Source organism: Grus americana, chromosome 1 (assembly GCF_028858705.1).
Source record: "Grus americana isolate bGruAme1 chromosome 1, bGruAme1.mat, whole genome shotgun sequence".
NCBI classification, from domain to species: Eukaryota; Metazoa; Chordata; class Aves; order Gruiformes; family Gruidae; genus Grus; species Grus americana.
Genome location: NC_072852.1, coordinates 149,041,449 through 149,067,558, shown reverse-complemented (window position 1 = coordinate 149,067,558; position 26,110 = coordinate 149,041,449). Strand labels below are relative to the sequence as shown.

Here is a 26,110-nt window from a genome sequence, read left to right as displayed (position 1 = left end):
AAGGTGGCCCTGATTCAGGCACGGGGTTGGACTAGAGACCCCCAGAGGTCCTTTCTGACCCAAAGGGCTATATGCTTCTATTTCCCTTTATAGGAGAAACTGTCAGCTCCTTCCTCATTTACTTTACAATCATCCTAATGTCAATCTAAACCTCAGTTTAACAAGTAGTTAAGCTAACAATCTCCTATGTAACCACACACACACCCCCCCCAGATTTTACAATAGTCCAGTTAGATAAGATTACTCTAGAAAATAAATTGCTTCATCAAAGAATGATACTAAGTTTCCCTTTGGTAAACCATGTTGCGTTTCATAACACACTCCATTTACCTCCACATTTTAAATTATACAATCCTTCAAAATCAGTTTTCACAGCTTACATGCTAAGGTCAACTAACTGACCTTCAGTGGCTCCAGCCACCTTTTCCCCTTTCCCAAGCACGAGCACAGATACTTGTAACTTCCCATGACACCTTTATCCATGTAAAAGGCAGGCCAAAAAATTTATTTTTCCCCACAGTCCTGAAATTCCATGTAGCAGAATCTCTCTCACTGCTCTGGATAATGACCAGCCTGACGTGCCTATTTGAGGGGCTCAGCCTCCTCTACATCTTGCTGCTTTCAGTCACGTCCCCCTCTCTCGGTCACACTGACCAGTCCTCCATGGGCAGGTTGACAGAAGAGACAAGTTCTTCACGTTGTTCCACACACCTGGAGCTTTTGGACAGATCACTGCCTAACACCCAGACAAACGCTCCAGTTCACCTCTCAGTGCCCTCAGTGACTGCCGTCCCCTGCTCACTGTGCACCGTATCCAACGCCAAACTCCTGAGTAAATGCACAACTTTAAATATTCTAACAAGGAATTAGCGCTGGGGCTGTACCCAGATTATCTTTTATCTCTACTCCAACCTCAGTAGGTCTTAAATGCTTAATACTACTTATACGTTAGCATAAGTACTTAATATCTGGCATACTTTTGCTACCTGTCTGCATTCTGCATAGCATTTTTTTAAGCTATGACCATGGAGAGTACCTTCAAGTATGTTCCTTCCAGTGCGTCAGGGCATTTGTTTTTCTACCCACTGATTATTTACAACCTGTCTGAGAAAGAAGAAGTCCAGAAAAAAAAAGGCATTACCTGAATGAAAACAGTAAAGAATATCACTACGATAACAGCAGTGATGAACAATTTCTTCCTGGGGAACACAGCAGGAGGAAGCAGAAATACAAGTGAAAAACAAATAGCTCCTCGGAGGCCTCCATAGGCAATAATAAATTGGTCCTTAAAAGTGAGAGGAATTGTCCGGAACACATTAATGATTTGAGTCAGAACAAAAACACCTGAGGGAAAAAACAACAACACAGAAATACAAGGAGGAGGGAAAGAAAAGAAATTAAAATTACACAGAAATCCCCCACAATGCTAATATTTGTTTAAAAACACTTTTATTTGCTTCTTACCTATATATTATTGAAGAAATGAAATGTTACTTAGCAGCTTGAAAACATCATGAAAGAAAACTTTAAAATACCTCGGGAGCATCACCTTAAACATATTTAGTGAGCTAACCACCTCAGGTCAGCTGGATTGAGGACCCGAAGCAGCTAATTGATCTCCACTAGACAGCCATCTGCTAGACTTTGCACCTCTAGAACAGGAATAATTCTCTGTGTCAGTATAGACCAAGACTCCTAAATTATGTTTTAATAGGATTTGAGGTACTTTTGAACTCTTTGGCTTGCCACTTCCATCAATCTGTGCTTTGCATCCTGCAAACTCCTATTCACTCACTCAATTTTACTTGCATAGACAGGAAGGATGCAGGACTGGGGGTGGAAGGCGAAGACGTTGGTGCATGCTGATGTAAAAAAGACAAATGCTCCAGGGACGTGGCAGACTGGAGTAAAGGTATAAAGGCAGGTGAAGGGAGCAAGCCTGGGGGCCAGGAGCTGGGGGGCAGTCAGGCTGCTTGGCTCTTCTTCAGCATAAGGTATTAATTGTGGGGTTGCAGGTGCGGGAGGGAAAACAGTCCAGATTTCTGCACTGGAGGGAGACTTGGGAGCTGGAAGTAGGGGTAGAAGGGGTGCGGAGGCAGACCACAGCATGAGCCGCCTCTACACACAAAGGGACCGAATCATTACATAGGAAACTGTAAGACCTATGAGCCTGACCTGCACTTAAGTCTCAAGGTAAAAGAAAAAGAGCTAGTACTGTAAACTCAGGAGGAGTCAACCAGTTTCTTATAGGATTTTTTTCTTCACAATATACACCTGAACAACACTTCAACTACAGCATTTCCTGTTTTGATGCTATTTATGCCAATGACTGGGAAAATCACGAAGCTAGTAAACATAAATAAATTAAAAAAACCCACAACCTATTTTTGTGTTGCAGAACTGCTATTCTTTTATGCAAAAATTTGTTTATTTGTAAATAAATGTTTACTTAAATACATGTACTCTGATTAACAAGTAGACTGCCTCTGACTTTAGATGGGCAGGATCAGGACCAAACTGATTTTTGGGTTCCATTTTGGGGGAAGGTGACCCTGAGATCTAGGACACATTACAAATAAGATCATTCTACGAGCTGATGGGACTCTGCCTAAATTTTGGCATTTTCTACTTGAGAAGAGGTAAAAAGTTTCACTTGCAATGATTGCTGATGTATAATCTGAGACATGCTTACCCAGTGCCCTCCAGATTAAACAGAAAAGGAGGGTGAAGCTAACAAAGGCCCAGTTCCACTCATGGTTCTTCCCAACTGTAGACACTCCCATGAAGATGAAGATTAAGGTCTCACTGACACTGCTCAGCATCTTCATGAAATACTTTATTGTCGTATAGGATTTTTGGGAAACATTTTCCTCCACGTATTTATTCATGGTCATGGCGCAAGCTGTAATCCTGAAAGGCAAACATTATCCTGTATTTCATTGGCTTGTTTGGTTTTTTTAGCCTCTCTTATTTCTACAGAATGTTATTCACTTTTCCATAGTCCTCTTTAAAATACCAAGCATAACTAATCTCAAATTTATAGATTTGGTGAACCTACAGTTTGGGGCATGAGATTTTTTTTTCTACAGTGGGGAGTTTTCTGAGAAGGCATCAGTATATGGGGAGTTTTGTCACATACTAAATCCACATGATCTGTGCAGGGATCACTCAAAGTCTGTGTTCTGAAAGAGGCAAAGCTGAGGAGAGGCAGGGGTAGCCCTGGAAAACAGGGATTGCTGCTCCTATTGCTGCTGAGGGACATCAGACAGGATGGCAACTGCATGTCTTGAGGCAGGGCTTCCCATCCTTCCCACCAGCAGCTGTCCCACCAAACCATTCCCCTCCTCAATGGCAGTGAGGAGCCAGCTCCTCTTTCCAGGTAAAGTAAGCAGAAAGGCTACAGACAACTTGTCATCCTCCACCACTCCAGGCCACTGCTTGCTTTGCCTGTGCATAGGGCTGAATGGGAGCAAAACACCCCCAGAAATCACGCTGGAGCTGTTACACATTTAAAGCACCTACAAATGAATGAAATGGGCATCTCAGCTGATACGTGAGAGGACAGGGCTTACTCTAAGTGTGTTAGTAAACAGAGTTTCTTACTCAGCAGGAGGAACAAAGAACGCCATTACTGGCTGTACATCACTTGCTCAGTACGGCTGCCCATGGTGCAGGGATGGCTGAGGACCACTCAGCTACAAAGTTTACAGGTTTTAGAATAGTTAGCAGAGATGGCTGGAGGATAACCTCAAGGCGATGCCTGAGTGTAGGGGAGGACAGTATGAATTACCTAATAATTATCAGGGTGGGCAACTAAGGCAATACACGTTGTGAAATAGCTGTCACTCCTGGTTCTATCATCCAGGGCCAAAACATGTCTTCTCTGATTTCCCAGTTAAAAGCATTATACACACCCACGTATGGGTTCTCAGTCAAACGTACACTAAACCTAAACAGAAAGAGAGATGTGTATTTATGTTGTCTTTCTGAATACAGCCCATGAGGACTTGTCCTATGGTTATTTATCCCAGTTTCACCAGGTTTTCAGTATATAATTATTTGCCAACATAAGGGATATCTCTTCCTACTGAAATTTTCATACTGCTCTCTCTCATGGAGGAGGATGGTTGCTTTGCCAGCATCTCTTTGAAAAAAGCTAAAGAAGACTCTCCCACATCTCATGGAGATCTCACTGTAGAAAGTCGTCTGCTGAGCATCTCCTGCCTCTGAGCCAAAAGCCTCATCTCTGAACAACTCAAACGTCCCTGAATGTCAGTGTAAATTGAAAGGCAGACTGAGGGAGAGCTCGGAAAAAGCTCACTGACATTATGAACACACATACTGGTTCTTTCTTCTAAAAGAAGGGATTACCAAAAAAAATTCACAAAGGAGAAAGGGGAATCCCAGAAGCAGCAGTAAGTTCAAAAGGACCTTCACATAGTAAATTTTCTTAGCATATTACAAGAGGGTGTCTTATAGCAGTAGCTGAGGCTGCAGTCACTGGCAGAGTCTGAACACGTTTCTCCTAATTAAAGTTAGTTTTGTCCAGAAGTTTCCTTCTCTTATGTGGACCCAGCACAGCCTGCTTTGGAGGACAACGGCCAAGATCTGAAACATAGTTGTAAATCTCTGACTCCAACACATCCACATCCCCAAAGTGACTGGGCAGCATTACTTCTGAGGGCTGAATCTGGGAGGACACGTGGACACTGGGAGAGGGCACAGTGTACTTCGTCGGCCTCTGTCAAGCCGCACAGCCCCTGCAGGCATACCAGGGTGAATAAAACCCAGGGAAGAGGGTCTGATGTGGGGACAGATGCAGTTCAATGAGGCAGGTAGTGGCTTACAAATACAGGTGGAGAGGGTCTGCTAGCAGAACAGCTCACCTAACCTGGCGTTCACCCTGCATTTTTGTCCACCTACACTTGGTGACAGAGAGGCAGATCTAGTCAACACAATACTAAATGGCCATTGCCCTGCAAAAACTAGCTCCAACCCTAAGCAAACTCCAAGATTAAGAAGAAGGAAAGCTTGACTAAAACTATCTCAGACCCCTCATCTGCATTTAGCACTGACATAATTGTCAGCTCTCTCTTCATTGTCAGCTAATTTCACCATGGTCTTGAACAGAAAGATCCTCTGTGGCCCAAGAGTAGCATGCTGTCTGGTAAGCAGAGCTCATCATGGCTACGCGGGATCCACCACAGAAGAAATGAAGCAGATTTCATGAGCATGCAAGCTTCCTCCCTGGAACACTCAGTAGTTTAGGTAATGTTTCTAGTTTGAGCATGTGGTTGGGACAACAGAGGTCTTGCATTTTTATCAATACAGACTGCGGACGTCCTTCAGAGCTCTACTACTTGTTCTGAAATTACAGTTGCCCAGACTGGGTGGACTTGCCATAGATCTCACCATAGATCCCACAAACATATGTGCCTGCATATCTCAGGAAGAAAGTGGGAAACAATCTGGGCCACACACGGTTTTTGTCCTGACATGGAGCAATGACTTGGCCAGGACATACATCCATGCCCAGAAGCTGTCAAACATTCCCAGGTTCTTCAGTTTACACATAGTTCTGGTGACCAACCTCAAAAGTGCATGTGAAGAAGGGTCTCAAATCTCCTTACCACTTTCACCCTCCAGAACTCTCATATTCAGTGGCAAACCAGTGCTTCACACGCCACAAGGTACACTGACAGACCTAAAAATATCTCAGGTTATGTCACGGGTCGTGACAGCTCTCCTGTGCACGCACGGCTTATCTGTACAAGTGTAACAAGTCCGATGCATCCCAGCTACCTCCAGCGGACTGCACACACAGTGGAGCTGGCAACTGCAGGGGAAGCAAATGCAATACAGCAAGAATGCGGTGGGCAGGCTGCAAAACAGCCATTTCCAGACCCGCAGTTGTTTCAGAGTCTCAAAGCTGCAGCTTACTGCCCGAAGCATTAGGGCTGTCAGGTCTGCAGCAAAGACAGAACAGAACACTCAGTACTATTTATTACTCTCTTAAAATAAATAGTTTTCATGATTATAGTCATTTAGGAAAGCCCTGCAGCTTGGGGAGTGGGGAAGCATGCTCTGGACACAGTTTGTTTTTGGATCCTGAGGTAATGGAGACACTGTAAATAGATGTCTGATAAGAATCTGTCACCAGATTAATCAGGATCTTTGCAAGCTGTAACTTAAAACACCTACTATGCTTAACCAGTAGAATTTAAAGGGACAACACTCATAAATATAATATTATTTTCAGTCACATTTTGCATCCATTCAATTAGTGTCAACTAACTGATGAGTTGGTTCACCAGTACAACAAACAGTGCTGTACAATATTTATTACTCTTCAGGTAAGCACTATTCCACAGCTAATCACTGCTCACTTTATGAATCTGGTATCTCTTCAGAGTATTCACCTACATTAGAAAAACTTCTGATGAAGTCTCTCTAAGTTGAAAATGCTATTGCAATATAGTGTTAGAATTGAATATAAAATACATTTCTTTAGATATGTAAGATTTCAGGTACATTATTATAATATGCTCTTCCCAAACTAAATCTTTACTGTCACCATAATCTAAGCAAAAGCTTAGGTGTGTTTTATTTTACATTTCTTATCCACACATTACTTTTGGCTTCCACTTCTGTGACCTGAGGTAGTTGCCTTGGTCAAGAAGGCGAGGGAAAAAACCAGTTAATCGCAATTAACCTGCAATCTTCTGTGCATCTGAAGAATAAAAGTCCTCCTGTACAAACAGTGAAGTTTCTGTCATGACTGCAATAAACTAGGCCACTGGGTTCAATCCTCAAGTTTCCTTGACCTACTAAATTTACAGTAGTTTCAATGTTTATTCCTTTCAGCCTGCTAACTCACTGTTGCAAAAAAAAACAACCAAACACCCCACTTATTAATAGTTCTGCTGCTTCACAGTCTTTATGAGAAATTAGTAAGCAGAAAATGCAGCATTATAATTAGAAATGGAACCAAGCAAATAAAGCTCAGATTCACATCTGTATGTTTTACAGCCGTGCTCCTGATTCAAGCCCGGCTCTAATTACAGTAGAAGCTCCTTCCTCTCCTTCTGGAGATGACTTTCTCACTGCAGCTCACAGGGACATGGTTCAGTCCCATCGCTATTTCAGCCTGGTATCCCGGTGCAGGAGTTATACGTAGACGTTTCAAGAATCATTTGTCCCCAGAACAGACTTATCAGAAGAGGGACAAGCACCTTTCATTCCCCTCTATTCCTCTGCTAGTGAATTCCTACTTGCACAGAAATGAGGCACTCTGTGTATGTATCTTATTTATTTGATAACAGTGTACGTCCTTGCTTATGTCCTCCGCCTCAAGTATGGTACGGCACGTAACCGCAAGGTCTTGCTGAGTGTCTTTAAGAACCCGGTTATGAAGGAAGTGGGAATCAACAGCTTAATAGACTCAAGGGGATGTGGGTGAAAAAGGGGAGTTCAGGCAATTATTCCCTATAGGCTGAACTATAAATGGCCACAGAAGCATTTAATGAATAAACAACCTGGGTTGTAAGGGACAATCCAAGGTCACTTGGTCCAACTCCATGCTCAAAGGAGGGCTGACTTTGAAGTCAGACCCAGGCAATCCTGCCATGAGTCATTCGCTGCAGAAAATGACAGGGAACTCAATACCGGTGCACGTTGCACTGTGAGACAGAGCAAAATACCCTCTGCAGTTCAAAACCTAGCAAAACGTGAAAAGCACGGGGAAGATGTACTCCGAGGGGATGTGGAGATTACAGGGGCTATAAGGCCCTCAGCAGCACTGCTGGGAGGGGGCATGCGTTACGTCTCATGATAGCTGAGACACTACAGGGCTGCAGAGAGCCCCTCCTGCTCCCTGTGAATGTTATGGATGTTTCCAGCTCCCTTAGTTGTTACAAAATACGTTTAGAGTCCAAATACATACAGGACATTTTAAAGATACCTTATTTTCTGTTGTGCTGTTGGAGGGAAGAAATACTTCACACCTCCCCTGCTGCTTTGCACCCGCTCAGGGGCCACCGTTACAAATGAAAGGGACAGGTCAGTAGTGCCATGGGAATCCCTGGTGTGCTGGTGGCCGGCACCGGCATGCGGTGGGTCCGCTGACCCACCAGCAGACCCGCCGTGCCCTTTCCATTGTATTCCAGATGCAGCATGTCCAAATCAGTATTTTCATGCATACAGCTACAATTTTTTCCATGTACAGTTTAGCCACATGGTTTTGGCTTAGAAGCCCTTTAAGTATTTGATCATAGGATGTCAAGGACATCTGACTTAAGAAGTGGAGGAAACTAGAAACCACACAAATGCTATGAATAGAAGCTAGGGAAAGAGATGGCATATTTATGAACTCAGTCAAAGTGGATGCATACGTTACTTTATTTAGGCTCATATCAGAGAAAGAAACCCATGCAATCTTTAGCTCTTTACTTATATTAAAGTACTAACCCCTCCCATTTCATGGCATATTTCTATTTTTGTACTACCGAAATCATCAGCTGTATGTTTCCCCGTAAATTGCCTCCCAGCCCCAGAAAACCTTATACTGGCATGACTATGATATCAAACCTATCTTCACCTTCCTAAAAGATAATCATCAGATGAGGTATTATCAAGTATTGGCGATACTCAGGAGTAACATCTGAGCTTTCATAAAAAGCTATGATGCTCCCAATGCCTGAATGACTCATATTTGCCACTAGAACAATACAAAGTCATTAAAGAAGGTCGGCCTTTAAAAATATTACTTGGAACCAGAGCGAACCGTTTAAGTATATCAAATGTCATAAAGGCTCTTTCTAAAGTTGAGGTTGTTACAGTACAAACAGCATAAAGCGAGAGGCTGTGCTCTCTCTTTACCGAAGCCCAGGAGTGAAAAAACAGAAGTGAAAATATTTGTATCTGTTGGAAGTGGGAAGAACAATATTATTTCATACATAATGATGTATACAGAGAGCATTGCAACACACAGGCACATGTATCAAGATACTAAAGGGATATATCACCACAGGACTAGATTCTGTAAATTTTACATTCACCCAGTCCTTACTGTGCTTGGAATCCAGCAGGAGTTTGCCTTAATGATATATACATTCTCTTCATTGAATGGTACCTACTGGCTGCTCACATGAGTAAGTGTAAGACGTAGTTTCACAATCTACTGGCATCGGCAGTGAAGCCAGTTCATGAAGTTCCCAGCTACCACTCCCTCTCCCTCCCGGCCACCGCTGTCCCCACATCCCTGTGGGCCACCCCTCAGCCATGCCCTTATGACTAGCTGTAGGGTCACATGAGGACACAGGTCACCAAACTGATCTGGGTTAAAAATAACCCCACCCAAAATACAAGGGATTACTTCTAACTTGGAACATTTCAAAGATATGGTTTATGGCATGATACCATGAACAGTTTTAGTGACACAGCTGGTGTGGTGGCAAGCCGAGACAATGGGATGGAAGGAAGCAGGAGGGGAGAGGCTGGAAATCCTCAAGCCAGCATCGCTGCCATGCACAGTGGAACGATGCCATATGGCAAAGTTTGCAAAATCTGGTCCTCTCTGCAATTTCCTTTGGCATTCTTACTTGGGTGCTATTATTACTGAAGTTTGGAGTACTTACGCCATGATGCCCGAGAGATGAAACATTTCAGCTGTTATGTATGACAAGTAACTGTACAGGAAGACAAAGAGTGGCTCAATCACTCGGATTTTATGGGTGAAACGGGTGGTAAAGGCTGCTACAAATCCCAAAAGGATTCCAATCAATACTCCACCGATCCCCACTATAAAGAAGTTAGCAATCCCAGCGAATATGTCAATAACCTTAATTGTGCGCATCTGGCAGAAAGACTTGAACAAATTGTACAGGACCTATGAGAAAAAGAAAGCACATTATGTTTCTGAACTGTTCTTAATTTCCCTTCATGTCATTATGATCCTCTGCTTCAGTGCTGAACTTTGAATTTCTCTATCTGCCTTGAACTCACTTTTGAGATATGCTGTTGTTTACCTCTGGCATATTACTTTTCATCTATATGTATGAGGGAGATGTACAAAGAAGGGTAAATATCATTATTCTCATTTTTGCAAATGAGACAAGTTTCTTAACCCATGCCATTCTGCAGGCCAGGAAGATAGATCTATCTAATCTTTCTTTAAATTCATTTATTTGCAGAGCTTCTAATTTTCCCACAACAAATGGCCATTTCAGATTTTCCCCAGAATCAAAGAAATAAAAAAAGGAGGAAAAAACACAGTTTCATAATCAGTGAAAAATCAGGTTATTTTCAAATGTGTTTGATCTACATAAGACACTGAGAGCTGCAGTACCAAATTAGACCACAGATCCTTCTGGCATGGGGTGGGGAGGGAGAGGGAATGGACAGTGACCACCCAAGGACTACAAGAAACATGACATCCATGGAGCACTTTTTCTTTGATATATTAACCATTAAGAATCCAGTGGTTTAAAGACAACTCAAACTTTAGATAATTTCTAGAGATTTGGATTTAATTCCCAGTGAAAGACCTATTACCATGTATTTGCTCAGTTTAATTTTCAAAGGTTTATAGACAACCTCCAAAACAAACTGGGTCATTGGGATTATCGCATTTTCTTAGCCAGAGAGACTTTGTTTTACACAGGAAACAGAACGATGTAAACTTCACATTTCTCTAATATCCCGTATTTTAGTTACTACAAAACAGACAACAATGGAATCAATTACTCTTAAAGAAACTTAAGGGTCTTAAAGGGTCTCCCCATTTGCAGACTTACTTGGGAGATTTAAGCCTTGGCTGGTGCTGCATGTACGCTCCCAGCCATGAGATAACCCTGATGGCTACATAGTCCCCTTGTCCAGAGCTAAGCTTGGTCATAGGTACCTACTCCTACCACAAAAAGGATCTAAGCCAGAAATGGAAAGTGAGTTCACAGGCTAAGCCACCTTGGTCATGATAAACACGTGACTAGTCATCTTGGACAGTTTGCAGGAGTTAAACCTCCACTTTCTGTCTGGACGTCTTAGTAAACCAAACAGGTTTCTCTATCAGAAATGCTATTTGAGAGAACAATGTTTTATCAGTACTTGCATAGTGCCAACAATGTAGGTGTTTGAATAGCGACTGGGAGAGATTTGTCATGTTCGCAGTCTTGGTCTCTCTCACATGACGAAAGTAAGTCGTACAGCTCTTCTTGGCCAAAATCTGATAGGTCTTACAGAGGTGAAAGTTCTCACTATAGACTAATGCAAAGACATGGCCTATTATGGGTCTTTTGGGCTAAGTGAAAGGAAAGAACTGAAAAAAAAACCAAAAAGAAAAAATGTATTCCAGAGCAAGCATGAAAAAAGAAGGTTAAATCAAACCTAGCACAGTCACCAGTAATTTCTGATTTTCATCACAAAGCGATAAACAGGGCAAGAGCAGGAGCAGGAACTATTTATTTGATAAGAATGATGTCCTCAGGATGCGTCCACCTGGGAGAAGCGTCCTTTTTCATCTCGACAAACCCCTTAATCTTGTTGCTCTGAGGCAGATTCCCAGCTTTTTTGCCCTGTTCCTTGTTACTATGTCCTGTGCAGGACAGGAAAGTAATGTCATAGGCTCCACTGGTTTTCAACCTGTTTTGCTGATTTGTGGACCTTATGGATTTGCATGAAGAGAAGTACACCAGAATTAAGCTTATTGACAATAGGTGTGCTTTTGTTGGTCACTTTACAAGGACCTCTCAGTCCACAGACTCCCAGGAGTCTCCATGAATCACAGACTGAAGAAAAAATACTGTTGTGTTGTTTGCAAGGAGAGGAGATCCCCTGAGTCACTTGTTGAAACTTGGAACAACCCCAGAGTTGTGTTAATCTTCAAGACATCTACAGAATTTGACCTAGCAGAATACTCCCTTGGTATGTATTAGGTAAGATTATTATTTTCTTTAATTGGAGTTTTAAATAGACTTTTTTATATTTTAAAATGTAACTATTTGAATATATATAAGGCAAGTCTCCAAGTAAGGCCACTGAGAGCTGCTTGTAGAGAAGCATATAATCTTGATCTACTCAAGCAACAGCCTTTCCATAACATCTTCTCATCCTCATAGCGAAGTATTCGCCCTGCAAACAGAATGGAACCTGTTGTTTCCACATACAGACATCCTCATAAATCTCAAGTCTGTTGCCGTTAAGTTAGTTGCAAGAGGAAAAGCAATGTTCTCCTTTGTACCTCAGATCAAAACCCCTCAGATGTGGTAGAAGCAGCAGCTTGGACTATGGAATGTCATGAACACAATTTTAATCTCGTTCCTATTGTTCTTTATTTACACTGCTGTAAATGAGATCAAGATCAGGTCCACTTCCCTTTTACTCTACAGCAGTTTGGTTTTACAGCTCTCTCTAAGCTTTCAGGTGAGTTAACAGCAACTCTGATCACATTTTGTAACGTGTTTGGTATGAGAACAGGGGTTTTTTTTCAAGTTCAAGATTTGCATTTACTCAACATCCCTCAGCTGAACTCACTGAAGGGTACACCAAGGAATATTAGTCACCAATCACTTTTTAATCTTGTCTCAGACTCTCTCTGCTCTTCCTAGACACTAATTGCTTATTTTCATCAGTTCTCAGTTATTAGTTTTTAATTCTGAAATTACTTTAAAGCACTCTAAAATAATGTTTTCAGTAGAGGTGGAATACAGACCATTGCTGTAATGTTTTCCAACATGGGAATAATATTATTGTAATGACACTGGCTCCTTCTTTGTGATTTTAAGACCAGAATTGGAATTTGAACTGCTAACACTCAACTTCATCTGTGATCTTGCCATTTAATATCACTGTGCTGACCCAGTCTTTCGTTAAAGGACCAACTCTGAACAAGAAGCCAACTGGCAAACATTGCCCTCAGCCAAATCCAAGCTCCAAAATTCCATCAGTGGGGAAAAAGGATCATCCAAAGGCACAGGCATATTGCAAAAACTATCATCAGGCATGACAGACCGTGTGAGAAACACAGCAGAGCTGAGATTCCTGAGACAGCACACTTCGCTTTCTATCTAAAATGAAGGTGTGGTAACATATTTTCTGAAAAGGGAAAGCATAATGACACTGCTATCCTAATAAAAGCTTTTATTAGGAGCAGCCAGGCAGTGCAAGTGGGATAGCAGGAAGAAGGTCTTAAAGTATTTAGAAAGCATGTTTACTAAAGCCACACCATTCTGTACTGCCCGTCTGTGCAGCCCCTGGGTTTTTTGATGCTGCAGTGGCCACAGGAATTAGGCAGGGGCTGCAGATGGGCAGCCCGCCTTCAGCTCCCCTCCTGCTTCTTCCCCGCGTCCCACCGGAGGGACCTGCCAGGGTAGGTGGGACTCAAGGGCTCCAGCTGACGAAAGCTGGAAGGGGCTGAGCTCTGCCTGCTAGCTGGTTTTATCAGCTCTCCTGGTAACACGACAAGGGCAGAGGAAGAGAGAGCATTGACAAAACATTGTCTCCTTTGAGCGGATAGCTGCGTAACCCCGGCAGCACCAGCGAGGGCTGGTCTGGCAGCACCGCTATGGGCAGGGGAGGCAAGGTCCTCTAAGGGCACCCCACGGGGGATCTGTGTGACGGCCTGGGTCACGTTTTAAGTATAATCACATGATCTCAGGTGTGCAAAATAATAACAAGGAACCATTAGCAGACCAACGTTTAGCATGTGGAAACCACTTGATCTCCTGCCAAGTGCTACCTTTAAGTGACAGCTGGGAAAGAAGACTGAACGTACCCGAAATTCCTTTCACTCCCTCATGAATATCTGCATGGCCTACATATGCTGGGCTGGCCCTGCAGACTCCTCGGAGTATCTCCCCCTGCGTTAGGGCATCTGCGCAGGCATGCCGTGAGAAAGGACTGCCTCCAAAGAAGGCAATAATGACGCTTACAGGAAAGCCATGCATCACGGTTATTAAATTGCCATGCCAGAGCCTATAAAAATGGTGTTTGGGAGTAATTTTCCGTTGGGCAATGGCACACATGAATACTTCCATCATCAGGATGCAGTGCTTTCCTAGAAAATGTTGCTGGATTAACTGCTGCTCCAGTGGAAAGACGATTGTTTTTGTGATTGGAAAAAGTTATTTTGGTTGGAAAAATCCACCAAAAAAAGCTTTACATTAACAGAAACCCAGACCTTTCTCCCTGAGAAAAATCTTGGATGAAAATAATTCCACTGCATGATTGGCCATTAAGAGTGAATAGAGACGGACACAGCCATGGCAGAACTGCTAAGCCTTTTGAAACTCAGTATTTACACCCACTTATTTTCAGGATTGGCTTAAGTACCAGTCTAGTAATGGCAGGCAATTTCAGCGGTAAGCTAGTGAGAAAAGCTAGGCTTTAAGGCAAGCCCATAAGAGAGGATGTGATTCAGCTGGCTGGATAGCAACAGAATCAGGTAAAGCATGAAGCATAAATGCAAAAAAACCCCCACCACAGTACTCCCACAGCCACACAAGAAATGATCAGTACCAAGGCTCAGATTAAATGATGAGATACGTATGTGTTAAGCAGGTGAGGCAAAGTCCTAGAAAAGGGGAAAACAAAGGACAATTCTGCGCGGAATGGGACAGGAATAAGAAGCCAGTGATAGAGACAGGCAAGGTGCGGACCCAGTTCATTGATCTTTCTGGTCCTTCTGGCATATGAAAAACTGGACCTCCATGGCTCACAAAATGGGAAGCATGCCAGGACATAGTTGGTACAGGCAGGATTTCAAGTAAGGCATGGATAAATGGGAGTAGTGTTCCAGACATGGTGTCATCAGGTACAAACGAAGGGCACTGGGGGTGTTAATGGAATCTGCAGATTGCCGTCCTCAGGTCAGCACCACAAACCCAGTTCAGCTAGTTAATGATTAGAAATTACTGCCTCCAGATGGCTGTCCTATCTCATCTGTAGCCTGGGAGAAATACATTGGTGGTCTCAGGGCAGTTCCAACTGGATGGGCACATGCGAAAGGCCAGCATCAACTGGGTCCTGTGCCTCTGGTACCTCAATGATTTTCCCATTCTCCCTGTGAACATGCTGGGACACCCCATGCTGGTGCTTTTCCCTCTCCTGTCCAACAACATTTCTGCAGGTGAGGAAAACTTTCAGTTTCAGATTACCGAAGTAATCAGAGAATTACAGAAGAATTCAAAGATACAGAAACTAAAGAGATCAGGTAGTAAAATCCCTACAGCAAATATACTACCATTACACGTTACTCTGGTGTAGTAAGGCTACCATAGTTTCTAAATCTAAAGTTTAGAGAATTACATAAACACATTAGCACTCATTGGCTTCGATCTTTTAGCAAACTCTAATAACCAGACACAAAGAGATATAACAGAGTGGCATGCAAACAATCATTTATCGTTTTTATCAAGTAATCATTTATCAAATAACTTACCACAGTTATGGCATCATTCAGCAAAGACTCTCCAAACACAAGGATGTAAAGCTGCTCATTGACATGAATGTTTTCAAAAACAGCTAACACTGCCACAGGATCCACAGCTGAAATGAGGCTGCCAAAGAGCAAATTCTGCAGCAATGTGATATCAGTCAAACCAAATGCACTGATCTGGCAAATTCCATAAAGTGAAATTCCAATGCCGATGGCATTCCAGAGCGTGCCCACCACGGCATACCAGAATATGGTACCAAAGTTCTCAAAGAACAGACGAGTTGGCATAAAATATCCAGCATCGAGTACAATGGGTGGTAAAAGATACAAGAAAAAAACATCACTGTTCATTACAGGTGGGGACTTCTCCTCTGCTCCAAAAATAATCCCACCAAGAAGCAATCCAACCAGAATAAGGAGACAGCTTTCAGGAACTATTGAGGGCAACTTGTGATAGAGATGAAAGCCTTCAAAGGAAAGTCAAACACAAGAAAGTAAAATGGTTATTTGTACAGAATCCAAAAGATTATTCTGGATTCTGTTATCTTAGTTTCTATAGCAAACAAACAGCAATCGGAGAGCAATTTCATTTTCATTGCAAAGACTGAACTGAACCACCACAACAGGTCAAGACAAATTTGTCATCTAAGGTGGTTAATTCAGATACTTTGGTGGAGAGTCAATTCAACAGTGAGATGTTCCAGTTAATAGCTAGGCTGGCTGGAGCAACTGTGTGCAAGAGTTCAGTTTGTGAAAGTGTTGGGTTTTGTTGTAATGTAGAATCCTCCAGAAACACAATCCAAACACTTTTGTATGGTAAATTACATCTAGATAAAGAAAAGAATCATACTAACCACCCCTTCCTCCATGCACAGCTTCACAAAGGAGTTTAAGGAGTACATTAACTTCATTTTTAGGTGTCTCTTAGAGTCTCAGAGCTAGGGAGGGGAACTAGCTCATGTGACCTGCGCCCAGTCACCCATGGTCACTTCCCCAGTGACCACGAGGAAGCACGTACAGACACAATTATTCTTTTTATTTTAATGAAGCTTCCAAATTAATTTCACAAGAACCAACATGTTTTCCATAAAGTGACAATAAGCTGTAGCCCGTATTATTATGTTCTTTCTTCTGTATTATATGAATTGTGGTAGTTTCAGGAATCTCTCATAAAAATCTGTGCAAAGTACTGAAAAAATGAATAAAAACCAGTTCTGAATGAGGACTTAATGGTTGAACGTTCCATAGCCTACTAAAACTCTACAAGCCATGCAGTTTTGATTTAAAGATTCCCATTACTTCTAGAAGTTGACTATTTTAAGAATGATTTTGGTAATGAATGAGAAAAGTTTTGAAGGAACTCTGGCCAATCTAATGGAACGATCAACCTTATGCACCAAGGTCACATTCCAGGTCCTGGCGATGCCAATCTTTTCCAGGCTCCTCCTTATCTATATTTGGCCCATATAATTATATAGAAAACTATCCACACCCACAAGATCCCACAATTCCTGCCTAACTAAAAAGCATTTAAATTATTTTAAATGAGAGTTGCACGGAAACACTGGGTGTGGTAATAACGGGCGTCTATTTCAGTAAAACTATTTCAGTAAAAATCACACCTGTAGTCGAAACAGTTAAACTAGTGCAAGCTTGATATAGTTCACATCCAGTTTCCCAATTTCAGGCTTCCGTATCTTGTAACACCAATTTCATTAATTGTCCTTTCATTATAGATTTTTTTCCAGGTAAAAGAAAGCCTGAACTTATTATTAGGAAAAACAAATGGTTAAGAAGGACCAAGGGGAAAGCTGTTTTAATCTACAGATTTTATACTTACGTATTCTATAACTATTACATCTATTTTTTAAAGCAAGCAGCTCAAGCTGTATTTTTTTCCTTTCTGGATAAGCACAGACTGCTTTTTAATATTTACAAACACAGACTATGTGACTCATTAGAAGGACTGCCAAATTCACTGTCATTCTTCAAAACCAGAATCATCAATATCCGATATTGGCAGAACAGGTAATGACCCTGGAAACACAAGAATTTGCAGTTGGAGACTTGACTCTTCACCTTTCAGCCACTTCCACATAAACATTTTACGGTTTTTCTTAGTTTCTGCAGCGGCAGGATGCCAAAATAGAGTGACTGAAGTTTCCCCTGAGTAAGCAGATTTTGCTAAAAGTTTTTTTAAGCCCTTCAAAAGTATCTTAAATAATTTTCTCAAAAAAAATTGAAGAGGAGGGAATTTTTGTAAATGCAGCTTTTAATGAAAACAAAAAAACATCCCAACCAGTTATAATGCAATGGCAATGAAATGTCTATTGTGAATATAAAAGCAAAAATCTTTTGCTTTCCTTCTTTACAAGTGACTCTTTGGAAAGTTCATACTCTCTCAGAGCTTTTGGGACTCTGCCTCATCCTTAAAGGTAATGGAAAGGCTGCCAAGAAGTTAAATGTGCTTTTCATCCATGTAAACTGCATCAAAACTCCTAAAAGACTGCCTGCCTCCATGAAAGGCATTCAAAGGTGATGAGGGACAGGCTGTGGTTCCGCATCTAAGGGCAGACAACTGGGATTTAGGATCCAGTGCACAGAGTCAGGCTCAGGTGCCCTGCTCTGACGGATCCACAGCCACGTGGTCAGGAGCAGCCTGGGAGCAGATCCCTCGCAGTACATAAATACTTGGACTTTTTTGCTGAACCCCGGACCACAGCTACTTTCTCCTCCTCTGACCCTGTTCTTGGGCTCCTGACCATGCAGTGACCCAGCTTCAACAGCACAGAAGATGTTTACCCTCCGGCCATTGGGCATTAGGACACTTGCCTAAAGTGCAAGTTCAGTCCTTAAGAGTCCTGGTTTCCTACTTCTTGGGTGAAATCCAGTGCACTCTGATGCTGGAAATGCCACTGAGATGTGTACTTTTGATTATACATGAGTTTTCCAAGGGCGCTCCGAACTGCTTAAACCCTTTTTCAGGAGACACATGTTGGAAGGGTATCAGCTCAGTTCCCAGAAGAAGGACTTCTAATCGTGCATTTGTGATTAAACATAGGAGTAACAGGAATCTGGATGGGTTAAACAACATTTTGTAAGTTTAGTAGCATAGGAATTAAGCAAAACTGAAATGTAAGTAGACTAGTCTCACTGATCAGAGACTGCAGCATACTTTGGGTGCACTGGGTCCCACCTAATATACTGGTGGGGTCCATCAGCATGTTAGTAACATACCTCATACATGGTATCACCACACAGGATAATACATAAGCAGAGGTAGCCAGAACATAATAATGCCATTCAAGGCAAATTCTTAGATTTCAAAATGTGCCCTTGTTCTATGCTGGAATAAAAAGCAACATGTTTCTAATGTCTTTGTGAAAATGTACCTTGTCAAAATGTTCAGGCTGACAACTTGACCACTGCAGGTTTTCCTTTCTCATGCTGTCTGTCTTGCTCCCTCTAAACTTAGCCTACAATGGCACGATCACAACCAGGATCTGAGAAACCTTCCAGGTAAATCCCTATAAAAATTAGCAAATGCTGGAACATTTCAGCTGCAGTGAAACTGCGTTTCTGCAAAACCACATTTGTTCAAAAAGGCTCCAGTTGGGCAATAAGCAGGTGCTGTGATACAGTTGTCTTTGGGATCCTTCACACACTGTGAGAGCTGTTATTAAATGTGACCCCATCTTCTGAGCCCCTTCTAGCTGAAAGGACCTTAGGGCTCCGTTCAGAAAGGTTTGCTACTTGGCAGTGCCAAGCGTAAGCAGTCAGTGCCTAGCCCCAGAAAGGAATTTGCGATGCCAGATTAAGCGCCGAAGCTTCCTGGGCAGTACGTGAGTCTAGAGGTGGATTTCACATTGCCCGGCAGGACAGGGGCGAGATGCCCGTGCTGCCCGGCAGGAAATGCTGGGGAGAGGAATGCTCCGGAGAGCCCCCCTGCTCACAGGGCTGCGCTCGGGGCTCCAGGCAGTGAGACGGGATGGAAAACCCCTCTCCATCTCTACGAACTGAGACACATGGCCCACTCTTAGTAACACAGTAGGACGTGGCAGAGCCAACATTTCTGCATCTCAGTGGTTGGAGAACTCTGCCCGTTTGGGCTACCTTCAATATAAAAGAAGGCGCAAGCAAATGAAAAATTGACGCTATGGGAATGTGACTTAGGAGGGATGGGAGTCTGTCCTGGGAAGGTTTACCCGATGCACTCGCTGGATAAGGAAGTACAGATGGAGCTCCAGGAGCAAGAACTGGATGTTCCTAATTCCAGTCCCAGAGTCGGGGTGCCTGCAGATAGGTGTGGTGAAGCTGAGCGCTGCCACACCTAGGGCCTCTCCTGGATCCGTCCCTCATTGCTTAGCACACACACACTTATAACAGCAGAGGTAATGCCCTAGATTAGCCACTCTAGCTTTCATTTGGTATAACTGAAGGGATTTAAAAATGACATGCATTTTTCCTCATCTATACATTTTGCCTGTTTACTGTACTGCAGTCAGCTTAGAAAATTAGTTGTCACCATTTTTTTTACTTTTTAGATGCTTATCTACTAGCAAAATATGATAGTCAGAACGTGCAGTCCTACAGAAATTATGTATCATTATGTATGTGTGTTTACATTTCAAATGGCTTCCCTGTAATCTTTAATAAAACAGTAACTTTTTCACTAGTCTTAGCTTATACAAGAGCTTTTGCTGTACCTAAACTCAGAAACCAGAACAATTTTACAATACTCGACTAGCTGAGATAAGTTCTTTACCAAACTCCGTATTTTCTGGCTATTATAGTTCATGACATACCTGAGTGTATCATATTTGAACTCTGTCCTGATTCTGCAAGCACCTAAATAAATACATACTCAAGACTAAACCTGCATCTTTAATGCATTAAGAAACATGCATCGAGACACGTGCATCCTTAATGGATGCAACATACAGTATTTCTGCAGGAAATAATGAAGCCATCACAAGTTGCTCGGGTAGAGGATCAGGCCCCCAACCACAACGCTAGCCGTGGCAGGAGGTCAGTACAAATTTTTGGGTTTGCAGAATCCTAATTACCCCATCACTAACCAGAATGTGACACAGTCTATTTAAATGTCCCAAGCAGAAGTCAAAGTTTTAAGTTCTATGAAAATGAGTATAATCATAGTTTTTACTGAAATCTGAGCTGCAAAATCAAGACTTCTGAATCAAACGAGTATGAGTGAACTTTGGTTTTTTGATCCCACGACTTTATTCCTTACCTTATCTTCTAGTTAAGAAGATATAAAGTTCATCATTTGCAGAGATTTACTGATTTTTAAATAGCTCTCTAGTACACCTTTACCCGACTATCTTCAGATTATTACGCTGTACCCATTTTTCTGTTTGGGACATGGAAAGCTAATTAAAAACATTATTTATAAGCTGCACAAAACACAGTGAAACTATGCAATACAAATATTTTCCACATGAGGGAAGAGGTGGCCTTTCTTACTCATTCAGCGCTGTCTTTTTTGTCTTTCTCGGGACCTAAGTGAATGGTGGGAAAGTACAACGAGGAGGCTTACTCTGCCCTCATTAATATTTACTTTCCATCGATCTGTTGTTCTGTTCTGAAACTGTCATTATACCCGGCGTTATTTTAAGAAAAAGAAGGAAGCGCTCAAATGACGGTCGGGCGCTCAAGGAAAAGTCAGTCGCACACTGAGTGAACCCTGGGTTTTACAGCCCTGACAGCCCGGGGTTTTCGCGTTGCTGCAGAGGGCCGGACTCATCTCCTTTTCTCCTCCACACCTTTCCTAACCGAGAAAACCCAAGCTTCTGCCGGGCAAATCACGCCCGGGCATCCCGCCCCGCCAAGGAGCATCAGCCTCCGGCCGCCCCCGCTCCCGCGCCCCCCGCCGCCGGGCACGGACCGACCCAGCCCGGCTGCCCGCGGCGGGCCCCGGGGGGCGGGCGGCCCGGGAGGGCAGAGGGAGGGAGGGTCGCCCGACGGCCCCGCTCACCGATCTTGGCGAGGGAGGCCAGCAGGATCCAGAGGGTGATCTCGAAGGGGATTTGCACGTGGGGGTAGTCCAGCGTGAAGACGTGGAGCCGCGTCTCCTCGAAGGCGGTGCCGCTGGGGCTCGGCGGGGTGCCGGTACCCATCGCCGAGGCGCCGGGCAGCTGGCTCTCCGAGGTGGCCCGCGCCTCCGCCGCCCCGGCCGCCAGCACCGCCAGCACCGGCACCAGCACCGGCAGCAGAGGCGCGGCAGGGCGCGGGGGGCCGCTGCGGCTGCCCATGGCGTCCCCGCTCCCGGCCCGGCGCGCCGCTGCCCTACGGCCCCGCGCCGGCCGCCGCCACCATCCCGCCGCCGCGGGCACCTGCCGCCGCCGCGGCCCCGCCGGCTCCGCCTCCTCCCCGGTGACTGGGCGAGTCCCGGCCCGGCGCCGCCGGCCGGCCGCGGCGCCCCGCTCCCTCCGGGCCGCCCCCGGGGCCGCCCCCCGCGGGGCAAAGCCGCGGGCTGGCCCCGCCGCGGGCCGGCCGCCGCCCCCGCCGCCCCCCGGGCCCGGGCGGCCGCTGTCAGACGCCGCGGGAGCGCCCGGGCGGGGGCCGGACCCCAGCCGCCGCCAGGTGCTCGGGCTGGGTGCGGGCCAGCCTGCCACCGGCCTGCGGTGCCTCGGCGTGACGGGGCGTTGAGGCACCCCGCGGCAATCCTGCCCCCGGTGCCTGCAGAGGCAGAGGCAGAGGCAGAGGCAGAGGCAGAGGCAGAGGCAGAGGCATAGCCCGGGTGCGTCCCGTTCAATTACTAAAAGAGATTTGTATGCAGTCACGGAATACACGCACATACACATTTATAGAAACCAATCTAGAGCGTTAACACACGCTATATGGCTATGTACACGCCTATATATACATATACGTACATACATAAATAGTCTGTAGATAAGTCTCTAGGTAAATTACTTTTAGATATATGTATCTAGAGACTGTATGTGAATGTATATGTATATGAATGTATCCAAATGTGTGTGCATGTATATACATATGGATGTGTATATGCATATATTTTTTAGTAAAGTGACTTTATATAGGTATATACATTTATATGTATGTATACGTATATACATATGTATGTATATGTACATATTTATGTTGCCATTACCAAATACAGGAAGGGTGCTTCTACCCTTTCTATATGAAAGATAACATTCTGTTCCCACCAATTAAGAGTTAAATTCTGTTAATCTAGAGTTAAAAGAACACACCGTATAAACATATATGAGTGTTCATACATATATTCTCATATATAGTATATAAATATCTAACTAATAATATCTTTACGTGTGTGTGTGTATGTGTGTGAGAGTATGCGTTGCCAATATTGAACATGTGATTGGCAAAATCCTGTTCCTGAAGGCATTGGGGATTTGCCATGAATTTCAGCATGGCTGGTATTCCATCAGATACTGCTGAGCACCGGCTTTCTGTATTTCTGAAAGAATAAAATCTCAGCCACGACGTGCTCATGACTTCACCACTTGTGAGTAAGACAGTATTCCAAAGCTCGAACTCATAAAATCTTCATAGCACACTGTTCTGCGTGCCTTTATAACAAAGCATGTCTTTCCTGATTTCAAATAAACCAAAAGCAGGCAGTAAGATTTCTCCCGGTTTTCCCCAAATGGCAAAAAGTAACCAGTGGCTACTCTTTCTGTAGTGAGTTACAGTTAAAGCTGTAACTTCAATTACCTGAATATCTGTAGCTGTCATTTACCCCCAGAACCTGAAAACAAGGTGTTAAGCCTATGGTTTTGATGGCAAATTTAAAAACACAACACTAATAAAAGGTTTTTTCTTTATTTTATCTACAAGTCAGCCAGGAGAACACGTTTGAACACCAAAATAGCGTGTTTGTCATCTAACCCTCTAGCTGCATGTGATATCTTCATAGGTCCTTTTATTTGTTATATTAGATTCCCTGAAATAAGAGAAACAGATAAATATTGCCAATTCTGAGGACATTTCCTTTATATGAAAAAAAAAAATACCAAAAGAAAACGCTCTGTCATTCCTGAATCTCCTGGTCCCTGTCAAAAGACCACCCATATGAAGAGAAGTCTAACCCTCAGGCGAAGGAGATAGCATTATCTCTCACATGCAAATCAGACTGTGAATTATAAATTTAATTCAGTCTGAAATCGTAAGATCTGTAGTTGTACTTGCATGTCTCATTTTATGACCTTTCCTGCAGATGAAGAAAGGCTTTCTGAAAAATACGGTTATGAAAGTGTCAATACCTGCTCTCCTAAGAGCAGCGTTACAAATCCTCTCCAGTTATCTGACCTGTGCCTTCAGGATATTGCACTGGACTGAGAATTATCTTCAATAATGTCAATGAAAAAGCATTGCCAAGAGCAAGCTGGCCAAGGCTATTGGAAGTATGGTTATTTATATACTGTCCCAGCGACCCTTTTCTCTAATATCACCTCATAATCCCCTTCTATGCTGGGATTCATATCCCCATTCAATAGTCACAGCAGCGGTAGGCTGTAGAGCAGGGAACCGGATCACTGTACGATACCGCCGCAGGTGTTTGGAAATCGTGAACTGAGGCTGAGGATTTTCAGTTTGCCACAAGAGGGGAAGGGAGACTTTGGGTGGGAAAGTGCTGAGGCATGAGGAGGTGGGGGAAGGTCGCTTCTCGTGGAAAATGTTCTTCATTGCTGCCCTTGTCATTACAGGCAGTGAAGGACGACAGAGCCCGGCTGCTATGGATGGCAGAGACAGAGCGATGCTTTGGCACCCAAGTCATGCCTTTAGAGTCACAAAGTTTCTCCCAGACACAGGAATATGGAGCCTTCCTTGAGGCACCATCCTCATATTTGCCATTATTTGTCTTCTTACTTTCCTCCTCTCCAAAAATAAAAGTGCACACACAACAGAAATCCTTCTAGTTCTGACAGTGCTGTGAATCTGGGTACCGGGCTAATTTTTTTTCTTACAATATTATGAAAATGAGAAGTTGGTAAATGGGAAGAAAAAAAAATGAGAGAAAGACATCATTAATCTTGAGGCTGGTGACTTACATGCCAGTAATAAAAAGGGAAATAATACATTGACACAGACCCCAAAAAACTGGGAGAGTGAAGAAAACTGGAGTTGAGATTAGTTACTAGAGTTGATACTGTCTGTGGTTACCCCAAAACAATCTATTTTATCAATGGATTGTATAGATGAGAATACCCAATATTTGGATAGGAATTGCCTTTACAGGATGGCATGATACAGCAGGGAAGTGGACCATGTTTGACTTTGGAGCTTGTTGAAATCGATGCAGTGAAATGGAGTTTCTCTCACTATTTGCAGCACGTGCTGCTCTTCATTGCCACCAGCCTGTGCAGCTGGTCCCACAGGTGCTGATGGGTTTCACCACTGGTGGAAGGTCTTTAAATCCAGGCAGAGATTTGTGGGAGACAGCAGAGTGGGGTGTGATATTCCCATTATTTCTGCTTCACCCAGGCTGTATGAGACGGTGGCAAGAGCTTCACTCCCCTCCACCACCACGCGCAGGGCACCCAGCCCTGCAGGTATCTGCACAATAAGCAGTTCCTCCCGAGGGCATGGCCGGGGACATCATCATATGGAGAAAAATATTGCCGAGTCACAAAGCTGCCCGGGAAGGGAGGGAGGGGGATCCCCTCAGCCAAGGAGAGCGATAGAGGAGACGTGAGGTGTGTCCCTGGCGCCACGGTGTCTCGTCATGGCTCTGCCCCTGACAGCTCAATGCATCTGCTCCCACTTCAGAACAATTTTCTGTCGGGTCACTCCGCACCATTTCAATGATAGCACAAACAGAAAGCACGTACGCCGCACTTGCCTGATTGCAACTGATCCATAGAGGACCTTCCCGGGGTGCCCCCACCAATGCCTCATTGCCCACGCTGTGCCGTGCCATCTGCACCCGGGTGTACTTTCATCTCTTTAATTCTGCTCACAGGCATTGTCTGTTTTACCAGATACAGTGCTAACAGCACTTCACGTGACAAAGTGCATGCTATTTTATACATCAAGATGGTAACTCACATAATTCAGTTCGTTTACCTTTTAATCCATTTATTGCTTACTACTGGAAATTACTACCAGAGCAAGGAACTGCTCAGGCTACCTACAGCGTGCTGTTTGGGAAAGAGAGATGTTGGCAGTCACACCACGCAGGTTTGCAATAGCTCGGGTGGTTCGTGCGGGTGTTATGACAGTTTAGTTTTACTTTTGCTGTAGTAGGCATTGGGACTTTTTCATTGCAGGCACGGCTTTGAGTCACAGGGTTGCATGCCATCTGTTAATATTAATCCAGCTTTATCTATATAGTAGGAAAATATCTATCTTTATAGCTATTATCAAAACTCTGCTTTCACAATTAAAAAAAATAAATTGAGTTGAGCAAATAAGAATGTTCACTGTATCATAAATTTAGTTCTATATTTAGGGATTCCCTAAAAATCATGAGCTCATATTTTCATACTTAATTTTCTGATCTCTCTCTGGTATTCAGGAAGCATTTCTGGAAAATGTTACTGTGACTACTTCACTTACTAGATCTCCTGTGAGCAATGTTATAGGTGTTCTCTAGTAAATATGATCAAAAAATCAAAACGGTTGGGGGGAAAATCATAAATATATTAATAAATATTTGTCCGTAATTTTCAT

The 26,110-nt window shown here is 43.6% G+C and overlaps 1 protein-coding gene across 1 annotated transcript in view; it reads right to left on the bottom strand.

The window, feature by feature from the left end:
• SLC9A2 (solute carrier family 9 member A2) overlaps nucleotides 1-21,994 on the bottom strand; it is a 34,550-nt gene extending 12,556 nt beyond the window's left edge. Inside the window, exons 1-5 of the mRNA XM_054812561.1 lie at nucleotides 21,426-21,994; nucleotides 15,434-15,897; nucleotides 9,636-9,886; nucleotides 2,693-2,910; nucleotides 1,142-1,344 (exon numbers count right to left, since the gene is read on the bottom strand). Coding sequence (XP_054668536.1) covers nucleotides 1,142-1,344; nucleotides 2,693-2,910; nucleotides 9,636-9,886; nucleotides 15,434-15,897; nucleotides 21,426-21,702 — 1,413 coding nt within the window. The 5' untranslated portion in view covers nucleotides 21,703-21,994. The remainder of the gene's footprint in view (nucleotides 1-1,141; nucleotides 1,345-2,692; nucleotides 2,911-9,635; nucleotides 9,887-15,433; nucleotides 15,898-21,425) is intronic.
• Between the last annotated feature and the right edge of the window lie 4,116 nt (nucleotides 21,995-26,110).